Source organism: Sciurus carolinensis, chromosome 8 (assembly GCF_902686445.1).
Source record: "Sciurus carolinensis chromosome 8, mSciCar1.2, whole genome shotgun sequence".
Lineage (NCBI taxonomy): Eukaryota > Metazoa > Chordata > Mammalia > Rodentia > Sciuridae > Sciurus > Sciurus carolinensis.
The window spans coordinates 94,697,581-94,716,914 of record NC_062220.1 but is presented as its reverse complement, the minus strand read 5'-3'; the positions used below and the strand labels follow the sequence as shown (position 1 = coordinate 94,716,914).

The 19,334-nt window shown below is 37.2% G+C and overlaps 1 protein-coding gene across 6 annotated transcripts in view; it reads left to right on the top strand.

Annotated features, from left to right (window-relative positions):
• Positions 1–574: 574 nt before the first annotated feature.
• Positions 575–19,334, top strand: part of Matcap2 (microtubule associated tyrosine carboxypeptidase 2) — a 59,591-nt gene continuing 40,831 nt past the window's right edge. For 3 of the 6 annotated variants that reach the window (XM_047562784.1, XM_047562783.1, XM_047562782.1), the window contains exon 1: positions 15,158–15,291. In XM_047562784.1, the coding sequence (XP_047418740.1) occupies positions 15,159–15,291 (133 nt within the window). In that variant the 5' untranslated portion in view covers position 15,158. Of the gene's footprint in view, positions 689–5,611; positions 5,682–14,784; positions 15,039–15,157; positions 15,292–19,334 lie in introns of those variants that run through there. The other 3 variants (XM_047562788.1, XM_047562786.1, XM_047562785.1) reach the window with 2 other exon arrangements.

The window sequence follows — 19,334 nt, the reverse complement described above, 5'->3', positions numbered from 1 at the left end:
GTGCGCGCTGGTCCGGACCGGGCGCGGCGCACCTCTGCCCGCCCCGGCGCTCGGTCACGTGGCAACGCAGGGGCGCAAGGGTTCCCAGGAAGCCCCGCCTCCTGCTCTGAGCCAGAGCCTTGCGGGCTGCTGAGGCGCTTCAACTGCCTCGCGGTCTGGGTCCCAACCCCCTAGGCTCACACACCCCACCCTGTTAAACCGATCCGGTCCCACCCAGTGTCCGGCCGTTCCCGCCTTCCTCCATTCCTAAATAAAAGATTAAGAGCCCTAGTCTTGGAAGTCCCCCTGGCCCTTTGGCCTTCCATACTTTCCACTCGGCACCTCTGCCCCTCCTTCACCAGAAGCGGGGCTGCAGGCGCGGCCCTCTGGAGAGGCAGGTCTGGTAGGTTCCCGCTCACTTGGGACCAGCGACCAACCCTTTCCCCTAGGGAAAACGAAGCTAAGATTAACGGGCTGTTAAGAGTTGGTATACAAAAATCGTCCTTCTATTTTAAATCCCATCCAACTGTACAGAATTTTGGCGTTGGGAGAATTCTGAGCAGCTCAATCCTTCCGATTATCTGAGGGTAAGGGACCCAGAGACATTAATGGGTCCAGGAAAAATGAAAATCCCATTCTCAGCTCATGATCCGCTTTCCTCTCTACATCAACCTGTCTCAGACGTGTTACTTATACAGTACTCGGAATTGTAAGTTATGTTACATCGTTGCTGCTTTATATTCATTTCTTGTGTGGCAAGTCTGTGCTAGGGCTTGTGAAGTCAGTCTCGATTTGTTCATCTGAAAAGTAACATCCGCGTGGATTAGATGACTGCCCAACAGCTGAACAAAACAAAAATATTCATCCCAAGAAAGATCTGTCAGCATATTTAATAATGCTTCCATCTTAACGCTTGGTCAGCATGACTAAATTTAAAAAAGGTCACCAATAACATCTTTAATGTCCTCTTAATGTTGTAGATTGAAATGAACCGAATTCTCCCAGTGGGGTACGTGAGAAACTACTTAGGGGTTGAGCTCCAACAGAACTGTGTCTTTAGGCCTTGAGAAAACCACTTAACTAATGTGTCTGTTTACTTTTTGAAGGCATGATGGATTCCTTTGGAAATACAATTAAAGCTGACCCTCTATCTAGAAAAACACCCATTCCATCATACACTATTTTTGCATAAAATTTCATGAAGCACAGGTACACTGGGTTAGAAACCTCTGATTAAGCCACTTTCTAGTTTACTCACATATTTTGGGGGGGGGGGGTATTGGGGATCGAACCCAGGGCCTTGTGCTTACAAGGCAAGCACTCTAGCGACTGAGCTATCTCCCCAGCCCCATTTACTCACATATTTAGCAGGAATAAACTACTACTCTGCCTTCCTCAGAGGTGTTAGAAGCAGATGAAAATGGACAGACCCAGAATATTCTGTAAAAATACTATTCTAGTATTATAGAATACTATTCTAGTATTACAGAATACTACTATATGGTATGAGATAGTATTATTCTGCAATATTCCTTCAATTACACATTGAAGTGTGTGGTGTGTGGAATTAGTATTTAACGCAAAGTATACAGCTTATGAATGAAAGAGGAAAGATGTTTGAATTTTTTTCAAGTTAACTAGATGGGAAAGGGGTGTGTGATTTGGGATGGGCTGTGTGTATGACAACATTGGTAATGAGTCATTAGGAATTTATGTAGCCGTTGAACCTTCTGGCTATAACCTCTGTGAGCCTTAGTTTCTTTGTAAATTACCTCAAACTAGGTTCTGCTTAAGACTAAAAGATAAAGCACCTAGCACAAGTTAGCTATTCTAAACATTGAGGTTATCTTTCCTCACAATCCCAGTTGTGTTGATCTTTACCTTGGTGATGTTGAACCTGCTAATAGCAACCACCACAATAGCTCCTACTTGTGAAATGCCTGCCATGTGCCACAAAGTCCAGTCCCCTAGAGTACTGGAATTGCCTGCTAACAAGTCTCTTTCTGTTCTTGACCCTTCGTATTCTTTAGTTTATAAACAAGAATGATTTTTCTCTTTTTAAAAAGTGTGTGATGACCAGGCAGGGTGACGCACGTCAGTAATCCCCGCCACTTGTGCTGAGGCAAGAGGATGGTGCATTTAAAGCCAGCTGGGGGACATAGTGAGACCCGCCCCCTCTCAAAAAAGAATTGTTATGAAATATTTCTAGTTTACAAAATAGAAATGGGTGAATAACAAAATATAACCTGTACCCCCTGTATCCCACATAGAAGTCTCCAGCATGCTCCTCTCTAATCCTATTTACTTTCCCATTCCCTAGTGCTAAAACTGTCCAGATTCTGATGTTTATCCCTATGAAAATATGTATACTTTTATTATTATACCTATATATAAATATCACAGAAATACAGTTTTATATAAATTTTATCTTCATTTTTCATATCTTTTTGCTATTTTTTGGCTGAACATTATCTTTGTAAGATTCATTGTCACTAATAGCCAGAGCTGCATTTCATTCATTTTTACTACTGTATTATATCAAAATACTTGTAATTTATACAATATCCATTATCGTATCAATAGATGTTTAGCTTGTTTCTAATTTTTCATCCTAAAACTCCCATGATACCAGTGCATACACATGCAAATCCTTCTTTAGAATAATATACCTAGGATTCAGTATATCTTTTCAACAAATATTTTTCAATATGATTACCAGATATGGAAAATAGATTATTCTTCAAAATGGTTGCAACAATTTATACCACAATCAGTAGTGTGTGAACATACCTCTTATTCCAGTTCCTCCCAATAATTGCCTATTTTTGATTTTGTCATTCCTGTCTATGTGCATTTGTCTTATTACTAGTGGAGGCAAATTTATGTGTTCATGGCCTTTCAGTTTTCCTTGTTTGTGATTTTCAAATTTATATCCTTTGCCCATTTTTCTGTGGTTATTTTTTTTTCTAATTGATTGGTAGGCTTTTTTTTTAATTTGTTTACAATTTCCTGGAAAAATAAACACTTTCTTGGTTTTTTGCCTTGCAAATATCTGTTCTTCATTTGTGGCTTATGCTTTCACATTATATTTTAACCTAAAAAAATGTTTAATGTTAATTTATCACATATTTTTTCTTTAGGTTTTATAATTTTATACCTCAAGAATTCTTTTCCTGAGCTGGGCACCATGGTATACATCTGTATCCCAGAAGCTCAGAAAACTGAGACAGGAGAATCACACATCCAAAGTCAGCCTCAGCAATTTAGCCAGGCCCTAAACTCAGCAAGACCCTATCTCTAAATGAAATATAACTGTGCCTGTGGCTCAGTGAGTAAGCACCCCTGGGTTCAGTCCCTTTTGTACCCTAAATTCATAAAATGCTCTCCTATATTTTCTTTCTTTCTTTCTTTCTTTCTTTTTTTGGTTCTGAGAATTGAAACTAGGGTCACTTTACCACATTCCCAGTCCTTTTTATATATTGTTTTGAGACAGGGTCTTCTTAAGTTGCTTAGGACCCCACTAAGTTGCTGAGTCTGGCCTCCAATTTGTAGTCCTCTTGTCTCAGCCTCCCAAGCTGGGATTACAGGCATGACACTGCCCATCTTCTTCTAAATATTTTAAAGTATAGGTTTTCATGTTTTTTTCTTAAGCTATATGGTTTATTTTGTTTTTTATATGGATAACCAGTTGTCTTGGTAGCAGTTTCTAAATTATCCCATTCTTTTCCTCTGACCTGTTACTTTTATAATACGTTAAACTTTTAGGGAGCTGAGGATACAGCTAAGTAAAAGAGTATGTGCTTAGCATTTACAAGTCCCTGGATTCAATCCCCAATCCCCAGCACCAAAAAAAAAAAAAAAAAAAAAGTTCAAGCATATGTAAATTTGTGATATTGGAGCTCTTTATTCTGTTCTACCAATGGATTTATCTATTCCTGCCCTAACTTCATGCTGTCTTTATTGTAAATATTGACATCTAGTAGGGCAAATTCAAAACTGACTTAAGTTTATTGTGTCCTTTGTTTTCCATATGAATTATAGGATCAGATTCTCAAACTCCAAAAAGAAAAAAATTTTAAAAACTCTCTTAAAATTTTAAATTAGAATTGCACTGAATTTATCACATAATTAGAAAAGAATTGACATCTTTGTAATATTAAATCTTCCTATTCATGAGCATTGTATATCTTTATAAATTTAGTCTTACTTTAATGTCTTAGGAAAACGTTTGTAACATACTTCCATAAAGGTCTTTAGACTCTTGTTATATTTATTCCTATATATCTTTGTCATTATTATTGTTTTTATAATCTGTATTTTTCAAATTATAGTTTTAGGGCTGGAGATGTAGTTCAATCACAGGCTGTAGGTTCAATCTCCAGTGCTACAAAAAAAAAAAAAAAGTAAAATTATAATTTTAAACTACTAGTGATGTATAGGAGCATAATTAATTATGGAAAGTCTACTAGATGATATTCATTTTCACAATTTACTTATAAAGAGGGATTTTTTAAAATATAAATTATGCCATGTCATTTCCTTGTGTGGAGCTTGTTATGTCTTCCATTGCCATTAATAGTCTACCATAATACACTTATCATACCTATATTGCCCTGCACGATCTGGACCCTGCCTACTTTTCCTAATAACCTAATATCCTCCCAACATCACAATGCACACACCCTCATCCCCCCTCCAACCCCTCCACTCCCCCCCACCCCTGCTCAAGCTTTAGGCCTGTTTTCTGGTTATTTAAAAAAAGTACCAAATGCTTTCCTCCTGAAGGACTTTCCACTGCTCTTCTGGGTCTACCATGTTTGCTCCTTATTCTTTGAATCTAAGCTTGCATGTGCTACCTCCTTAAAGAGGACTGCTCTGATGGGTGGCCATCCCCCTCCCCTGTACCCCCAAATCACTTTCCATTCTATTTCTTGAATTTATTTCTTCATTACCTTTCCTATCATCTGGTGTTTTTAATTATGTACGTTTATTATCTTTCTCTTCCTACTAAAGTGTAAGCTCTGGAAGGACAGGGATTTGCCTTATTCATAGCTATCACCCCGAACCTTCTGGGCACATGAATGCAGGACATATTTGTTAAATGAATGAATGTAAGCATAATCATTGATCATTCTAGTTTTAGAGCTGAGGAAATTGAGATACAAAGAGGTTGAGGGATTGATGTAAGTCATCAAACTAGTTTTTTAAATAAAAAAAATTACAAATTCCCAAATAATAATAATAATTTTTTATTATCATCGTCATCATCATTACGTGCTAGGAATTGAACCCAGGGTCTCACGCATGAGAGGCAAAAACTCTACCTCCAGGCTACATCCTCAGCTGCCAAATTATTTTTTGAAACACCATGTTTATTAATTTAAGAACAAAACTAAGGGTCTGAAGCAGAGATAATTAGAAATTAAATGTAATTCTGGAAAATGTGGATTTGCTCCTTCTAAGACCTTTCCCTTTAAACATAGGAAATCATCCTTATTGTGTTTTGCCGATAAAAATTGGTAAGGAAGAAAATTCTAAATGCTATCTACTTAATTTTGTTTAAATACCTTCACACACCCATTCTCATTTAATTGAAAAAAATAAGATAACATAAATATTTGTATTTTTACAGGGAGAGAAAAGGCCAAGACCTAACAATTCAGCAATGGCAAGAAGAACTGAACACAAGTGCCCCACCTCAGGTTATCTGGCTGAAGGGCCACTTCTTTTACAAATTTATTATAATGAAGAAATAAGAACCATCAAAAGTTGTTATCTACATGTTATTGAAAAGAACTGTTTCATTTGTTACAATCTATTCAATTAATGACATTTAGTGTTCCATAGATTTTTTCCTAATTGAATCAATGAAAATATTTCAGATTCTGGAGTGAAGGAAACATTATACTTTCTGAATATATTGGATTGCTTCAAAAAAACCAGTGCAATTATAGGCATATCTCCTGTATTTAGTAGAATATTCCAAAAATGTTTACAGCTTTATTCTCCTTTTTACATTTCCCTTCGGTTAATGGGGAATGTAAAAAGGAGATTTTTCACAAAGGGAATCCATATTTAAAAGACCACAGTAAAGCCTTTCATAAATCAGATTCTTTAATGCTCTTTTCACACTATAATTTTTATATCGATAACTTAATTTTTCCTTCCCTACTTTTCTTAAAGACTTTTCACAAAACTTAATTTTTTAGCTCAGTGCAGTAGCTCTTAAATATTGCAAACTAGCAGCAGCCATGTTTCTTAAACATCCAAGTTCTTTTATTGAATATTAATGATAAAATCTTCTCCAGTTTGATACAATAGAATGTACCAAGTTCATCGTATCCCATTGACACCTGTCATGAATGCTGTTATCTTCTAACACTTCAAAAATTTCTCCTCACATAGACTGCTTCCATGGTTCAATGGTTCATCTCTCATTAACTCTTCCAAATGTTGGAATTCATAAAATCCACTTTCACTCTTCTCTTTCCTGCTTCTTACAGTCTGGCATCATCCCAAGATGCCTGAGTTCATTTTCTGCTAGAACAGAATTACTGAGAATGGGTAATTTATAAAGAACAAAGATTATTTTTTTTTACAGTTCTAAAGGCTGGGAAGTCCAAGATCAAAGTGCTATATGTGTTGAGGTCCTTGTTTCTGTGTCACCCCTTGGCAAAAGACAGAGGGATAAGAGAGCACATGTGTGAGAATGCAAGAGTTCAAATTTGCAGCCTTAGCCCTTTAAATCTGGCACTAATCCTTTCCTGAAGGTGGAGTCCTCATACCCAACACCTCCCAGTCAGCCCCACCTCTAGCAATCCTACATTGGGGATTAAACACATGCTTTTTGGGGAACATATTTAAACCATTGCACTGTCTTCCTCAGTCCTGTCTATACCCACACTTAGTAGGCCCTTAAGTACTATTTGTTAATGAATTCTCAGGAATCATAGTCTCCTACACACCCTGACCTCACTTTTCTCCTACTCATCTATCTACGTGTGTGACCATACTTGGACTCCGATCAATAATTGGAAATGCCCCATCTTCAAGATTTCATACCCCAAACCTGGCCACCTCGTTTTAATCTTAATTCCATGTCTTTCCTTCACTGCTGCTCAGCAAATCTACAAATCCCACCCTCCAATCTGAACTTTTAGTCCCAACCCCCTTTCCCAACTTTTAGTTGAATTAAAAATGTTCCAGCTGTGACTTGGTTGCCCTACCCAGGTATTAATCCTGACCTCTCAACCTACCATTTTCTATGAAGCCACATGCAAAGTAGCTCAATCACCTGTAATGTGAAAATTAGTAGGAGGGAAATGAAGTTTAAAAATATAAGAACTGACAGGGAATTTACAAATTACCTAATCCAGTTCCTTATAATAGTAGATAAGGAAACAAGACTATGATCAGACTTAAGATTTCCAGGTCTTGCCATTGGCCCTTCCCAGGTGTGTTAGCTTTCTGTTACCATAACAAATACCTCAGATAATACTGGGTGTCGAGGTGCGCACCTGCAATTGCAAGTTCAAGGCTACCCTCAGCAATTAGCAACACCTAAACAACTTAGTGAGACCCTGTCTCAAAGTAACAAAATTGAAAGAACTGGAATGTAGCTCAGTCATTAGTGCCCCTGGATTCAGTTCCTGGTACCAAAAAATAAAATAAATTTATGATATCATATCACTTCTGAATCTTAGCACTACTCCTTGTGGCTCCTGATCACACTTAGAATAAAGTTCAAAGTCCTTTCCTGACCCATGCCTATCTCTCAGATCTTTTTCCTAACACTTTTCCCCAGTTTAGTGAACTTCAACTATACCAACTGTATTAGTTTGTTTTATGTTACTATAATGAGATATCTGAAAAAGAAAAGAGGTTTCTATAGCTCATACTTCTGGAGATTCAAGCTGGCATCAGCTTGGCTCTCCTGAGGTTATCATGGTTGGCAGCACCACAATGGCAGGAGCATGTGTAGATGGGCATATCACATCAACAGAAACAAGCCAGAGAGGCTGGGGAGCCACCGGATTTGTTGTTGTTTTATAGCAATACTCTCTCAATGAACTAGGGGGTCCCGTGAGAACTACCTTAATCCCTTCCAAGGCACTAAGGGCCTCCCACCAGGTACCACCTCTAAAAGGTTTCATACCATCTCCTAGCACAGCCACACTAAGGACCAAGCCTACAATACATGCACCTACCACATCCACATTGTAGCACCTACCATCATTTGACACCAGGATCATGCCAAGATCATTCCTTTTGTCTTTGCAGTCCTTTCTGCCTAGAATGCTCATTCCCTAGAATTCCCTGTGATTGAGTCTTTCTTTTCTCTTTAACTAGAAACAACAGGAATTTATTTCTTATAGTTCTAGAAGTTGAGAAGTACAAGATCAATGCACCAGCAGATTTGGTGTCTGATGAGTGTCCTCTTCTTTTTTCTTTTTTCTTTTTTTTTTTTTTTTTGGTGCATTATAGTCGTACATAATGACATAATGATGGGATTTGTTGTTACATATTCATACATGCACACAATATAACAATGTAATTTGGCCAATATCATTCTCCAACACTTCCCTCACTCCCTCCCCTCCTTCCATCTCCTGTTCCCTTCCTCTACTGATCTCCCTTTCTCCCTTTGATTTTCATTAGATCCATGCCCTCCTCACATTTATTTTCCTTTTTCCTCTCTAGCTTTCACATAGGAGAGAAAACATGACCCTTGATCCTTCTGAGTTTGATTTATTTCTCCTAACTTAATGGTATCAAGTTCCACCCATTTTCCTGCAAATGACATGATTTCATTCTTCTTTATAGCTGAATAAAACTCTGTTGTGTGTATATATACTACCTTTTCTTTATCCATTCATTCATTGATGGGCACCTAGGCTGGTTCCTCTTAGTCCAGAAGTCACTTCCTCAAAGAGGCCTTTCCTGGGCTCCAAGTTACTATCTGGCATACTTTCCTGACTTTCTGATACCTGTTGGTATCTGAAATTACATGGTTTGTTAACCTGATCACTGTTTATCCCACTACAACATAAGTTCCAAGTGAAATGGATCTCTGATTTACTCATCATAGCATCCCTGTTGTATGTGCTCAAAGGGTGATTGTTGTATCTACGTCATTTTCACATATGTATGTGCACACTTCCAGCAAGTTCTTTGTAAGTAGGTATAATGTCTTTTTCATCACCTTTTTGTCTTGTAGATGATAACTTAATATTTTAGCAACAGTGTAATATCTTTGGATGGAGTACATTAATGCACATCTTAGTTTCTTTAAAATATAATTAAGGACTTCTTTGATTAAAACAATATCCTTCCTTCCTCTAATCATTTACAACAAAGTATCCTATTTTAAAAAAATCACTGTTTGCCAGGATTTTGGTGCTGTTCTAACCATTTTCATTGAGGTAAAAAGGCAGAGGTGGTTTCACAAAGCATTCTTTTTATTTAGCTTCCACTTGATTCTTTTCATTTTCCTGAATATAGACATACTGAAAACATTCTATTCTCTTGATAAAGACATCCTGAAAGCAAACTTCACTGAAAACAAACAAACAAAAAAAAAAACTAAGGAAAAATCAATTCTATCAACTATTCCCTGAATTCCTTTCCCCTTCCTTTTTTTTTTTTTTTTTTTTGTAATGAGTCAAGGAATATTATTTACAGCTTTCCCTAAGGCTTCCGTCAATCCTTGTTAGAGTCTAGAATATTGCAACTAGAATTGCCTGTCCTTTTGTAATGGCAGACTGCAGATTAATTTCCTCAATTCATATATTTTCAACAAGAAAAGTTCTAAGTTGCTTTCAATACAGTAAGAAGGAAAAGTCAAAAGTGTTTTCTCAAAGCTTCTCCCTGCCCTTTTAAACTCATCTGAAACTTACAAATATTATTTCAATGTTCTAATTTATTTTTAATTACTAAGATAATGTCCTCTCCTTAAGATATTATAAACATTCTCAGTTGCAAGTATAATATGTACTTGTTCTCTCAACAAAGTGAATTTCTGCAGTAGAAAATGCAATATTTGTCCTCTTTATCTCTCCAGTAGCAATACTTTTTAGCAGCTGTCTAGTCTTCATCTCTCTCTCTCCTTTCTTGATCTTTACTAGGCCCCTTTCCCAACTATGGTAAATTATCAAACCTCTTCTGAGACTTTAAATTGTATTATCTTTATCTTTTTTTCTAAAAAAGAAAACAATCCTCTCTTATTACAGATATATTTAATCAGCTTTTTTTTTTATACTAAAACTCCATCAACAAACTTATGAATAAAATATAAATTAAGTGGCTGAGCACAGTGGTACATGCCTGTAATCACAGTGACTAGGGAGGCTGAGGCAGGAGGATGACTAGTTTGAGCTGATCCTGGGCAACTTATTGAGACTCTGTCTCAAAATAAAAAATAAAAAAGGCAGTGGATATAGCTCAGCGGTAGACTGCCATTGTTAAACTCCCAGAACCATAAATAAATAAATAAAGTGATGGTCAACAACACATCCCTGTCCTGCTCCATGGCATGTAAAAGAAATACATAGATTAATATAAGTAGTTAATTAAACAAAAATTACAGAATAAAAGGATAAAGGGCATCCTTGAGGGTCAACATAAATTATTAGAGGCAGTTTATAATCAATGCTTTGAAAATGGAGGAGTCACTGATAATCAAATCAGTCATTTTGCCTCAATATTAATGTTTCATGTTGAAACATATCAAAGGAAGTTTCTCAGAAAGATGGAATTGTTCATTGTTCTGGTGGTATGCAAAAACAATGCTGACTCAAAAGCAGCCAGCTGGACAGCTGCAGATGCTGTACCCATGGAAATACTAAGCATGCCCAGCACGAATCAATAATTAACAAAGCAGATGCACAAGCTTGATGAGGATGAATAATTGTATAGCTGGGAGCAGTAAATGGTACTGATAACAGTGCTAGTTTTATAAGAAATTTGATAAACTCCTTGTACTCATGAATTTGTTAGCAAAAGTGCTTGAATAATATATACAGAATACATTTTTAATCTTTAAAAAATTTTTTTATTAAAATCTTTTTTATTTTTAAAGACTGCATTTTGATTCATTGTACACAAATGGGGCACAACTTTTCATTTCTATGGTTGTACACAATGTAGATTCACACCATTCATGTAATTATAAATATACATAGGGTAATACTACTATTTCATTCTACTATCTTTCCATCCCCCACCCCCTCCCACCCCATTTTCCTCTATACCATCCAAAGTTCCTTCATTCTTTTCTTTCCTCTCCACCTCCCCTTGTTGTATATCATCATGCACTTATCAGAGAAAACATTTGGAATATATTTTTAAATGTTTTAATTACACTGATACACACCTTTCTAAGGTACATATCACTAGAAATGTTTAAAAATTGAATGATCCAGAAGAAAATATTGGTAGAGTAAGCATAAAATAATTATAAAGTATGAAATAATATTCTAAGTGGGCTAACTACAGCAACATCAAATTTGTTTATTTTTGGAATTTTTAAAAAATTTTGTTTTAATTGTAAGTGGACACAATACCTTTATTTTATTTTTATGTGGTGCTGAGGATCGAACCCAGGGCCTCACACATGCTAGGCAAGCACTCTACCACTGAGCTATAACCCCAGCCCTGGAATTCTTAAGTGTAATAAAAATTGAGGGTGTAGGTATACATCATTGTCTAACTTTATGTGAGTATATATACATAAACATAAAATCATCTGTACTAGTCAATACATTTTTGAAGATAGGCATCATGTCTTTCAATGTATTCTACAAACTTTGAGCCTCAGTACCTTGTATATAAATTCCCAAGGAATGAAGAAAATACACATCTCAGTTACTTTAAAAGATAATGGAAACAGGGCTGGGGACATACTTCAGTTATAGAGCACTTGCCTGGTATGTGCAAGGGCCTGGGTAGATCTCCAGCACTGATAAAAAGGCTAAAAATATAATGAAAATGAACAATATGATTATGCATGCTTTGGTAAAAGCATGCAGAATAAACTCTTTGCGCAGACTTGATAACATCTTTCTTTTTTTTGATAACATCTTTTAAGAGGCTCTTTTTGATAAATAGTTCTTAAACTTCAGTGATTTTAAGAGCTAGAAATTCAAAGGATAATAGATACATTCATAACAAGTTTGCAAAAACAAGTTTGAGCATTTTAAGTGAACAAGGAAGCTACCAGCACTGTTCATTCACAACCCTTAGGACATATGTTGCAAGAATAAGGGCATGTAAACATGTAAATACTAAGGATTCATTGCCTGTTAGTAAAGCAAGTGTTTTACCTCAAAGCGGATTTTTTTATCTAGCAGTCTATTTGATATCACTCTCATTTTCTTTGAGTTGTCATTGAAAATGCATACACTTTCGATTGTTCACTTATTCATTGATTCACAAATATTTATCTCCTATGTGCCAGGCAGGGAATACAGCACTGAACAAACAGAATCACTGCACTTCTGCATGAGGTCCTGAATTTAGTCCCCAGCAGCCAAAAATCTATCAATCAATCATCACACTTGTAATAATTTTATGCTAGGAATAGATAAAGATGATAATCAAGATATACAGTAAAGGATACAATAAATTAGATCATGTTAAGTAAGTGCTAAAGAAAAAAAAAGCAGAGAAAGGTAATACAAAATATGAGAAAGGACTGGAATTGTAGTTAGTGTGTCCAGAAAAGTCCTTACAGAATGACAATATTTGGATTAAGTCCTGAAGGAAGTGAGGGAGCTAGTCCTGTGGATATCTGTGGGAAGAGCATTCCAGGCAGGAAGAATCCCACATTGCAAAACCTTGGAGGTGAAACAGTGCCTGTTACAGTTGAGGAGTATGAAGGAGAGTACTGGAAAAGGAGATCAAAGAGATGACTCGACGCTAGGTCACAAAGGAAGGACTTCAAAGACTTTGATGGGTTTTGAGCAAAGAAATGACAGGATCTGACTTTTGACCAAACTCGGTATGGTCACTGGTGTTTGAGAATAGAGTTAAAAAGGTAAGGTGGGATAAGAGAGAATCTGGAAACTTCTAGCTAGAATCCAGGCAAGAGATGCTCGTGGTTTGAAGCAGAGCGGTAGCAAGTAGAAGGATTCTGGATGTATTTTGAAGATAATATTCAGGTTTTTTTCCTGATAGGATAGAATGTGAGGTTATTCCACGTTTGTGATAGTTAAATTTTCACTATTGTTTCCTAATGAAAAAGAAACAATCTCTCATAAATTCTGTCATTCTCAGAGTATCACACTCCTGATATTGAACTTCCTTTTTTTCCTGAGTTTGAAATACCTCAAATATTTTCAAAACCTACCTTGATCTTGAGGAGATGAACAGTACCAGCACTGTCTTTTCAGTTCCTCAAGACTGTAAACTTGGCTAGGCTTTTCATTTTCTTTGAGGTTCCTCAAAACCTGACTCAGAACCCTGTACACAATAGTCTCTCAAAAAATGTTTATTGAATGGTACAGTGTCCATATTTTGTACAACTATGATAAAAAGACTTTCTACCAGGAATGGTGGCACATGCTTGCAATTCTAGCAACTCAGGAGTTAGGCAAGAGGATCTCAAAGTTCCAGATCAGCCTGGTCAACTGAGTAAGACCCTGTCTCAAAATAAAATTTTTAAAAGGCTGAAGATGTAGCTCAGTGGTAGAACACACCTAGGTTCCAATCCCTGGAAAAGAAAGATGATTAAATTTTCACACTCTTGAAGTTAAAATGAATGGAGTAGTCTCCTTATCCACTGTTTTACTTTCCACAGTTTGAATTTCCTACGGTCTACTGCAATCTGAAAATATTAAATAGAAAATTTCAGAAATTAACAATCTGTAAGTTTTAAATCAACATTCCTTTGTCTAGCATATCCACAAATACACTACCCACCCATTGGTAACTTCTTAGGGTACCAGATCACATTCTTGGTATTACAGTGTTTGTGTTTAGGTAACCCTTATTTAACTTAATAATTGCCCCAAAGGGCAACAATAGTGATGTTTGCAATTTTGTTACAGTGTATTGTCCTAATTGTTCTATTGTATTATTAGTTCCTGTTTTTAATCTCTTACGTGCTCAATTTATAAATTAAACTTTATCCCATATGTATGTATGTTTGTATGTATGTGTGTATGTACGGGAAAAGAATAGCGTAAATAGGGTTTGGTGTTACCGATGGTTTCAGGTATCCACTGGGTGTCTTAGAAAGTATCCCCTGTGGGTGAGAAGGGTCGCTGTAATAAACTGAAGAGTAACATTCGGTCCCATCAGGTGCACAATCACAAGTTAAAATTTATGTTTTAGTATTGAGAACAAGTATGCTGGAGCGCTGTGAACTGGTGAATGTTTTTGAACCTCATGCATCTTCAGTCTTACCAGCTCAACCTAAAGTTGTCTCAGCTTTTTCGCGACGTGTAAGTTAACTAAAGGGCAGGGGAGACTGGATTTGCAATTCACAGGGTTGAGTATCACACTATCCTTATCTAATCTTATCTAATGCAGTCAGCACGGAGTTAAGCCTCTTTGAACAACCTACAAACATCTTTGAGGCTAATCCGTCAAAATGCGTGCGTCCCACTGGCCAGAGACCCAAGTCGGTCGCAGGCATTGCCCGCCAGCTCCGCGACGCGGGCCTGCGCCGTGCGCGCCGGGAGTTGTAGTTCCCTTTTCCCTCGCTCCCTGAGCGCCGGGCCTCTGTCTTACCAGCGCCCCCGGCGGCGCGCAGGCTCAGTGAAACGCAGTACGAGCAGACCACGGGGAGCGTTTCCTAGCAACTGCGGGAGCTGCGACGTCATGGTGGCGGGTTCTAAACGGTGCTGCCACTGTAAAGCCGCCGTGTGCCCCTTCCAGCCCTTGCGGGTGGAGGTAGCGCTGCTCGCTGCCCTGCGTCCGCACCCCTTCGTCTTCGCATACAGTCTTATCCCGCCCCTGCTCGCCGAGAACAACCTCCTGCGCTTCCCCGCCCCTGAGGCCCGGACCGGTGGCGTTCCACCGCCTCGGTGGGACGATGCTGGAGTCCATTCGCGTGACGGGTGAGTGCGGGGCAGGGCCAGCCCCGGGTGCTGGGGGGCTCTGCCAGTGTCCGCCGGGACACCGGAGATGGTGCGTGGCTTGTCGGGGTCCGGGCCACCAGAGGCCGAGGTAACCGTAGGATGCCGGGTCGGCGCGCGGTGCGGCGACTGGAGCCCGCGCCCACAACCGCGCGGGGCGTGCAGGAGGAGCTCGCGGAAAACGCGTGGAGGAATACCAGAAAACGGGCCCGTTTCCTTTTGTCACTTATCATCAGTAAGCACAAGCTGTGGAATCTAATGCATTGTAATAGACCGGTTACTTGTCCTACAGATGTACAACCTCAATATTGTTTGATCTTATTCCAAAGCATATTAGATGTATAATTAGGCTTTATAATTTTCTAGAATGTTCAGAAAAATCAGAGCTAAGCAAAAGAATACATCGTATATTTTAGTATACTTGGCTTATTTTTGTGTATGCTTTTATTTTTAAATGCTGAGAACGTTTTGAGTCGATATTATTAAAGCATGGGTGTTTAGGTTCCAGGTCTAAAAGTTTACTTGCCACTGATTATTTTTAAATAGCTATTCAGATTAGCCACTTAAACAGTCTTTCATAACATTAAAATAATTTCTTAGATCATTTCACTAGCATTTGATTCTGCATGAAAACATTTCTGCAAGCAAGACAGGTCTCATGATGAATTAGAGTCAAGAGAAATAATCCCTAAACTAGTATCAAAATAAGGTCAGAATTTTTAACTTTAAGCCACTGCAGTACCTAATCATTTCCTATGAGTTTTTAAATTGAAAAACTGTGTTTCTTTCCAGTGAGACTATTTATGATCCTAATTTTATGCTACTTAATTTGATATTCAGTGTTATAAAATATGGAGCTGATTTTGTTGCAGTCATGATATTGCTGCGATTTATCTCATTGTTATGTTGACAGAAAGCATAGACAGTTACAGGAGCTAAGATATGAGACAACTTAAATTGGCATTAGATTTTTTAAAAAATGTGACTTGCTCTGTTATCTTAAAACACAATGTAGAAAGTTACTTAAAAACACCTTTCCTTTATGTCGTGGAGCAAGGTTTTCAACCTCAGCACTATTAACATTGGACAAGATAATTCTTTGTTTTGGGGGGTTGTTTTCTCTCTCCTCCACAGGCATTCAGAGTTGTAACAACCAAAATGTGTCCAGATATTACCAGATGTTCCCTGAGGGGTAAAATTGAGAACCACTGCCTTGGAGGAAAATATAGATTCTATCACAAAGAAAGTTATTGGGTTTGGAAACTACCTTGGTTTAAATCATTTCCCCAAAGCATAACAATCATTGTAGAGAGAATATGATTAAAATAATATTAGTAATATTAGAGACAGCGGCACACTTCTATAATCCCAGAGGCAGAGAGATTGGAAGTTCAAAGTCAGCCTAGGCACCTTAGCAAGACTGTGTCTCAAAAAAAAAAAGGATTAAAAAAAGGGCTTGGGATGTTGCCCAGTGTTTAAAAGCCCCTGGGTTCAATCTCCAGTATCATTTAAAAAAGAAAAACTAAAAGCCTAAGAATAAACTGCTGATAGAAAAATGATATTAGTATTATTAGAAAGTTGGTATTCTGATCAACTGGTCTGCAATACAAAATGGATCTCCTGGTACTTCAGTAAGTGAAGTTGGAAATTTGAGGAGATCCTTTATTATAATATAGTAGGCCCACCCCTATTATCTTAATTCCCTGCACAATTTAATGACACTTGTCAAAACAACTCGTGTGTTTCATACCCCGATGTGGATAATTTGGCAGGTAATTTCTATAGTATAATAAAACTTAAAACAGCCATTTGAGATCATGCAAGCCTCAAATTTAAAGTTCCTTTAAAAATAGCAGACCATGTTATTTTTCAAACTAGTTTCTGCATTTCTTCTGTATTGTACTTGACTAATTAAAATGATTCTAGAGCCCTGCCCTCAGCATAGGAAACCTAATTTGGTCAGCCAGAAACTTTATGTAGATATTGAAGCTGAAAAAATGCCCTCCTCTTCCCTATTCCTCGCTATTCATTGATATCTCATATCCCCATGTTCTTCTATTTAGCAGAACTTGATAGATTGTGATTATGAATACTGGTGGAAATGTGTTCTTTTTTCAGCTTTAAAATAGCAATAACTATAGAACAAACTGGTTGTTTTATATTTCAGATCTGAAGCAATTAAGTGTTTTGGAAATTACTTTCTATTTAATGTCTTATTCACTTCTGACACAGTCATGATTTAACGTAATCAAAACATAATATCTTAGTGGAACTGCTGACTAGAGGAATAAGATAAATAAGATTTATATGCTATATAAGCTCTTTGAAGATGGAATAAAATCTGAAAAGGTCTCTTTGCCCTCTCACATCCTTCTAAAGAACAGAATATATTCTACTAAAACCACTAAAATGTTGATTCAAACGTAAAATTAATTACTTTATATTAATATTAAATTTACTTTGGAAATACAAATTTAATGAGTCTAAATATTTTCCCATTTACATTTACATTATTTCATGGGGTATTTCAATAGGAGCTGAAGATAATACTGAATATAATAATCATAATAATAGTGAATAAAGGCTGTTTACTATGAACCAGCACTGTTCTCAGAACTTAACATGTATTTTTTAAAGTTCTCACACCAATACTATGAAGTATGTATTACTAGCACAAATAAATTAAGTAACTCTGTCAGGGTCACAGTTCCTAATAGGCAGAGCCAATATTTTAATCAGACAAGCTCCATTCCAAAGACTATATTCTGAACCACTAGGAAAATCAGCTCAGTGTTATAAGTGGCTACACTGATTTTAACTACAAAATCCAGCATCGGAATCTCATTTTATCATCAATGTTACATTTTTTGTTAATTTACTCAAGATGTTGTGTTCTATCACCGGCAAATATGTAAATTACAATTTTTGTCTGGAAAACTATACTTAAGTATAAATTCGTTGTTTTCAAAATAGAAAAGAAGGACTGGAAGTGAAGCTAGTGGTAGAGTAAATGCTTGAGGCCCTGGGTTTGATCCTAGCACATTTGATGGTGAACAGAAATACAAAAACAAATCAAAGTAGAAAAGAAGATATCTAGTACACTTAACGAGTAACAAAATGCTGTCAAAAACCATATGTACAAGATTATACTAATTTATAATATTCTACTGACAATATTTTGTGTAATATGACAGGTGATGAGTCATTCGGAAATGAAACCCCTTTGTGAAAAAGGTGATTGTTTAAAAATACTGGAGATAAAGTTTTCTGTATTTTTTTTGGTTCTGGGGATTGAACCCAAGGACACTCTGCTACTGAGCTACATCCCCAGTCCTTTTTATTTTAATTTTGAGACAAGGTCTTACTAATTTGCTTAGAGTCTCACTAAATTGTTGAAGCTGGCTTTGAACTTACAATCCTCCTGCCTTAGCTTCCTGAGTTTCTGGGATCACAGGTATATGCCACCGTACCTTGTGGTAGAAGTCTTCTTAAAGCCAGTGTTTGACGGTACAGGGTGATGTACTCCTAGGCATGTATCTTCTTTTTGTCCTACAGAAATAGACTCCTGCCATTAAAACTTGTCTTTACCCTCACCGTTGTTTCCCTTCATACCTTTCTGGAATGATTTTTTTAATTCTTCCATCTTCAGACAACCAAATTTTCAACCTTTTCTTTCCTCTCAAATGTTCTCTTCCCTAGGCTACCTCTCTGACCACCTTTTCATTAAGTAGGGTAATGAGTGAGCAAAAACAAACACAAATGTGTGCCATAATAAGAGTTTATAATTTCATTGTTGGGGGAGGCCATCAAATAACAAATGCAACCATGACAATTACTTCAAGGGAGAGATATAAGATGTTATGAGAGTCTGAAATGAAGAAGTCAAAGACTTCCTGACCAAGTGCAATTTAAACCAAAAGGTAAGTAGATATTAATTTAACAGCCTGTGAAGAGCTACTGTATCTGGAGAGAAGATGGTGAGATGAGAGATTGACAATTTGAGAGGGGGCTGGAATGCAGAGATTATGGAGGAATGATATCTGAGATGAGACTGCACAGGTGGAGAGATATGACTATGAGTGGCCTCATAGACCATGATTAGGAGTTTTGTCTTCATCCCAGGTAGAAAGTCATGGGAAAGTTTGCTTCTAGCAGTCATTTCAGAGGACATGCAATGCTTGCTCTTAACTCCGACCTCATCATCAAGGATATCTAGAACACCCTGTGTATTTCTAACTGTAAATACATAACACTCTACAATTTCTGACCCCAAAACAA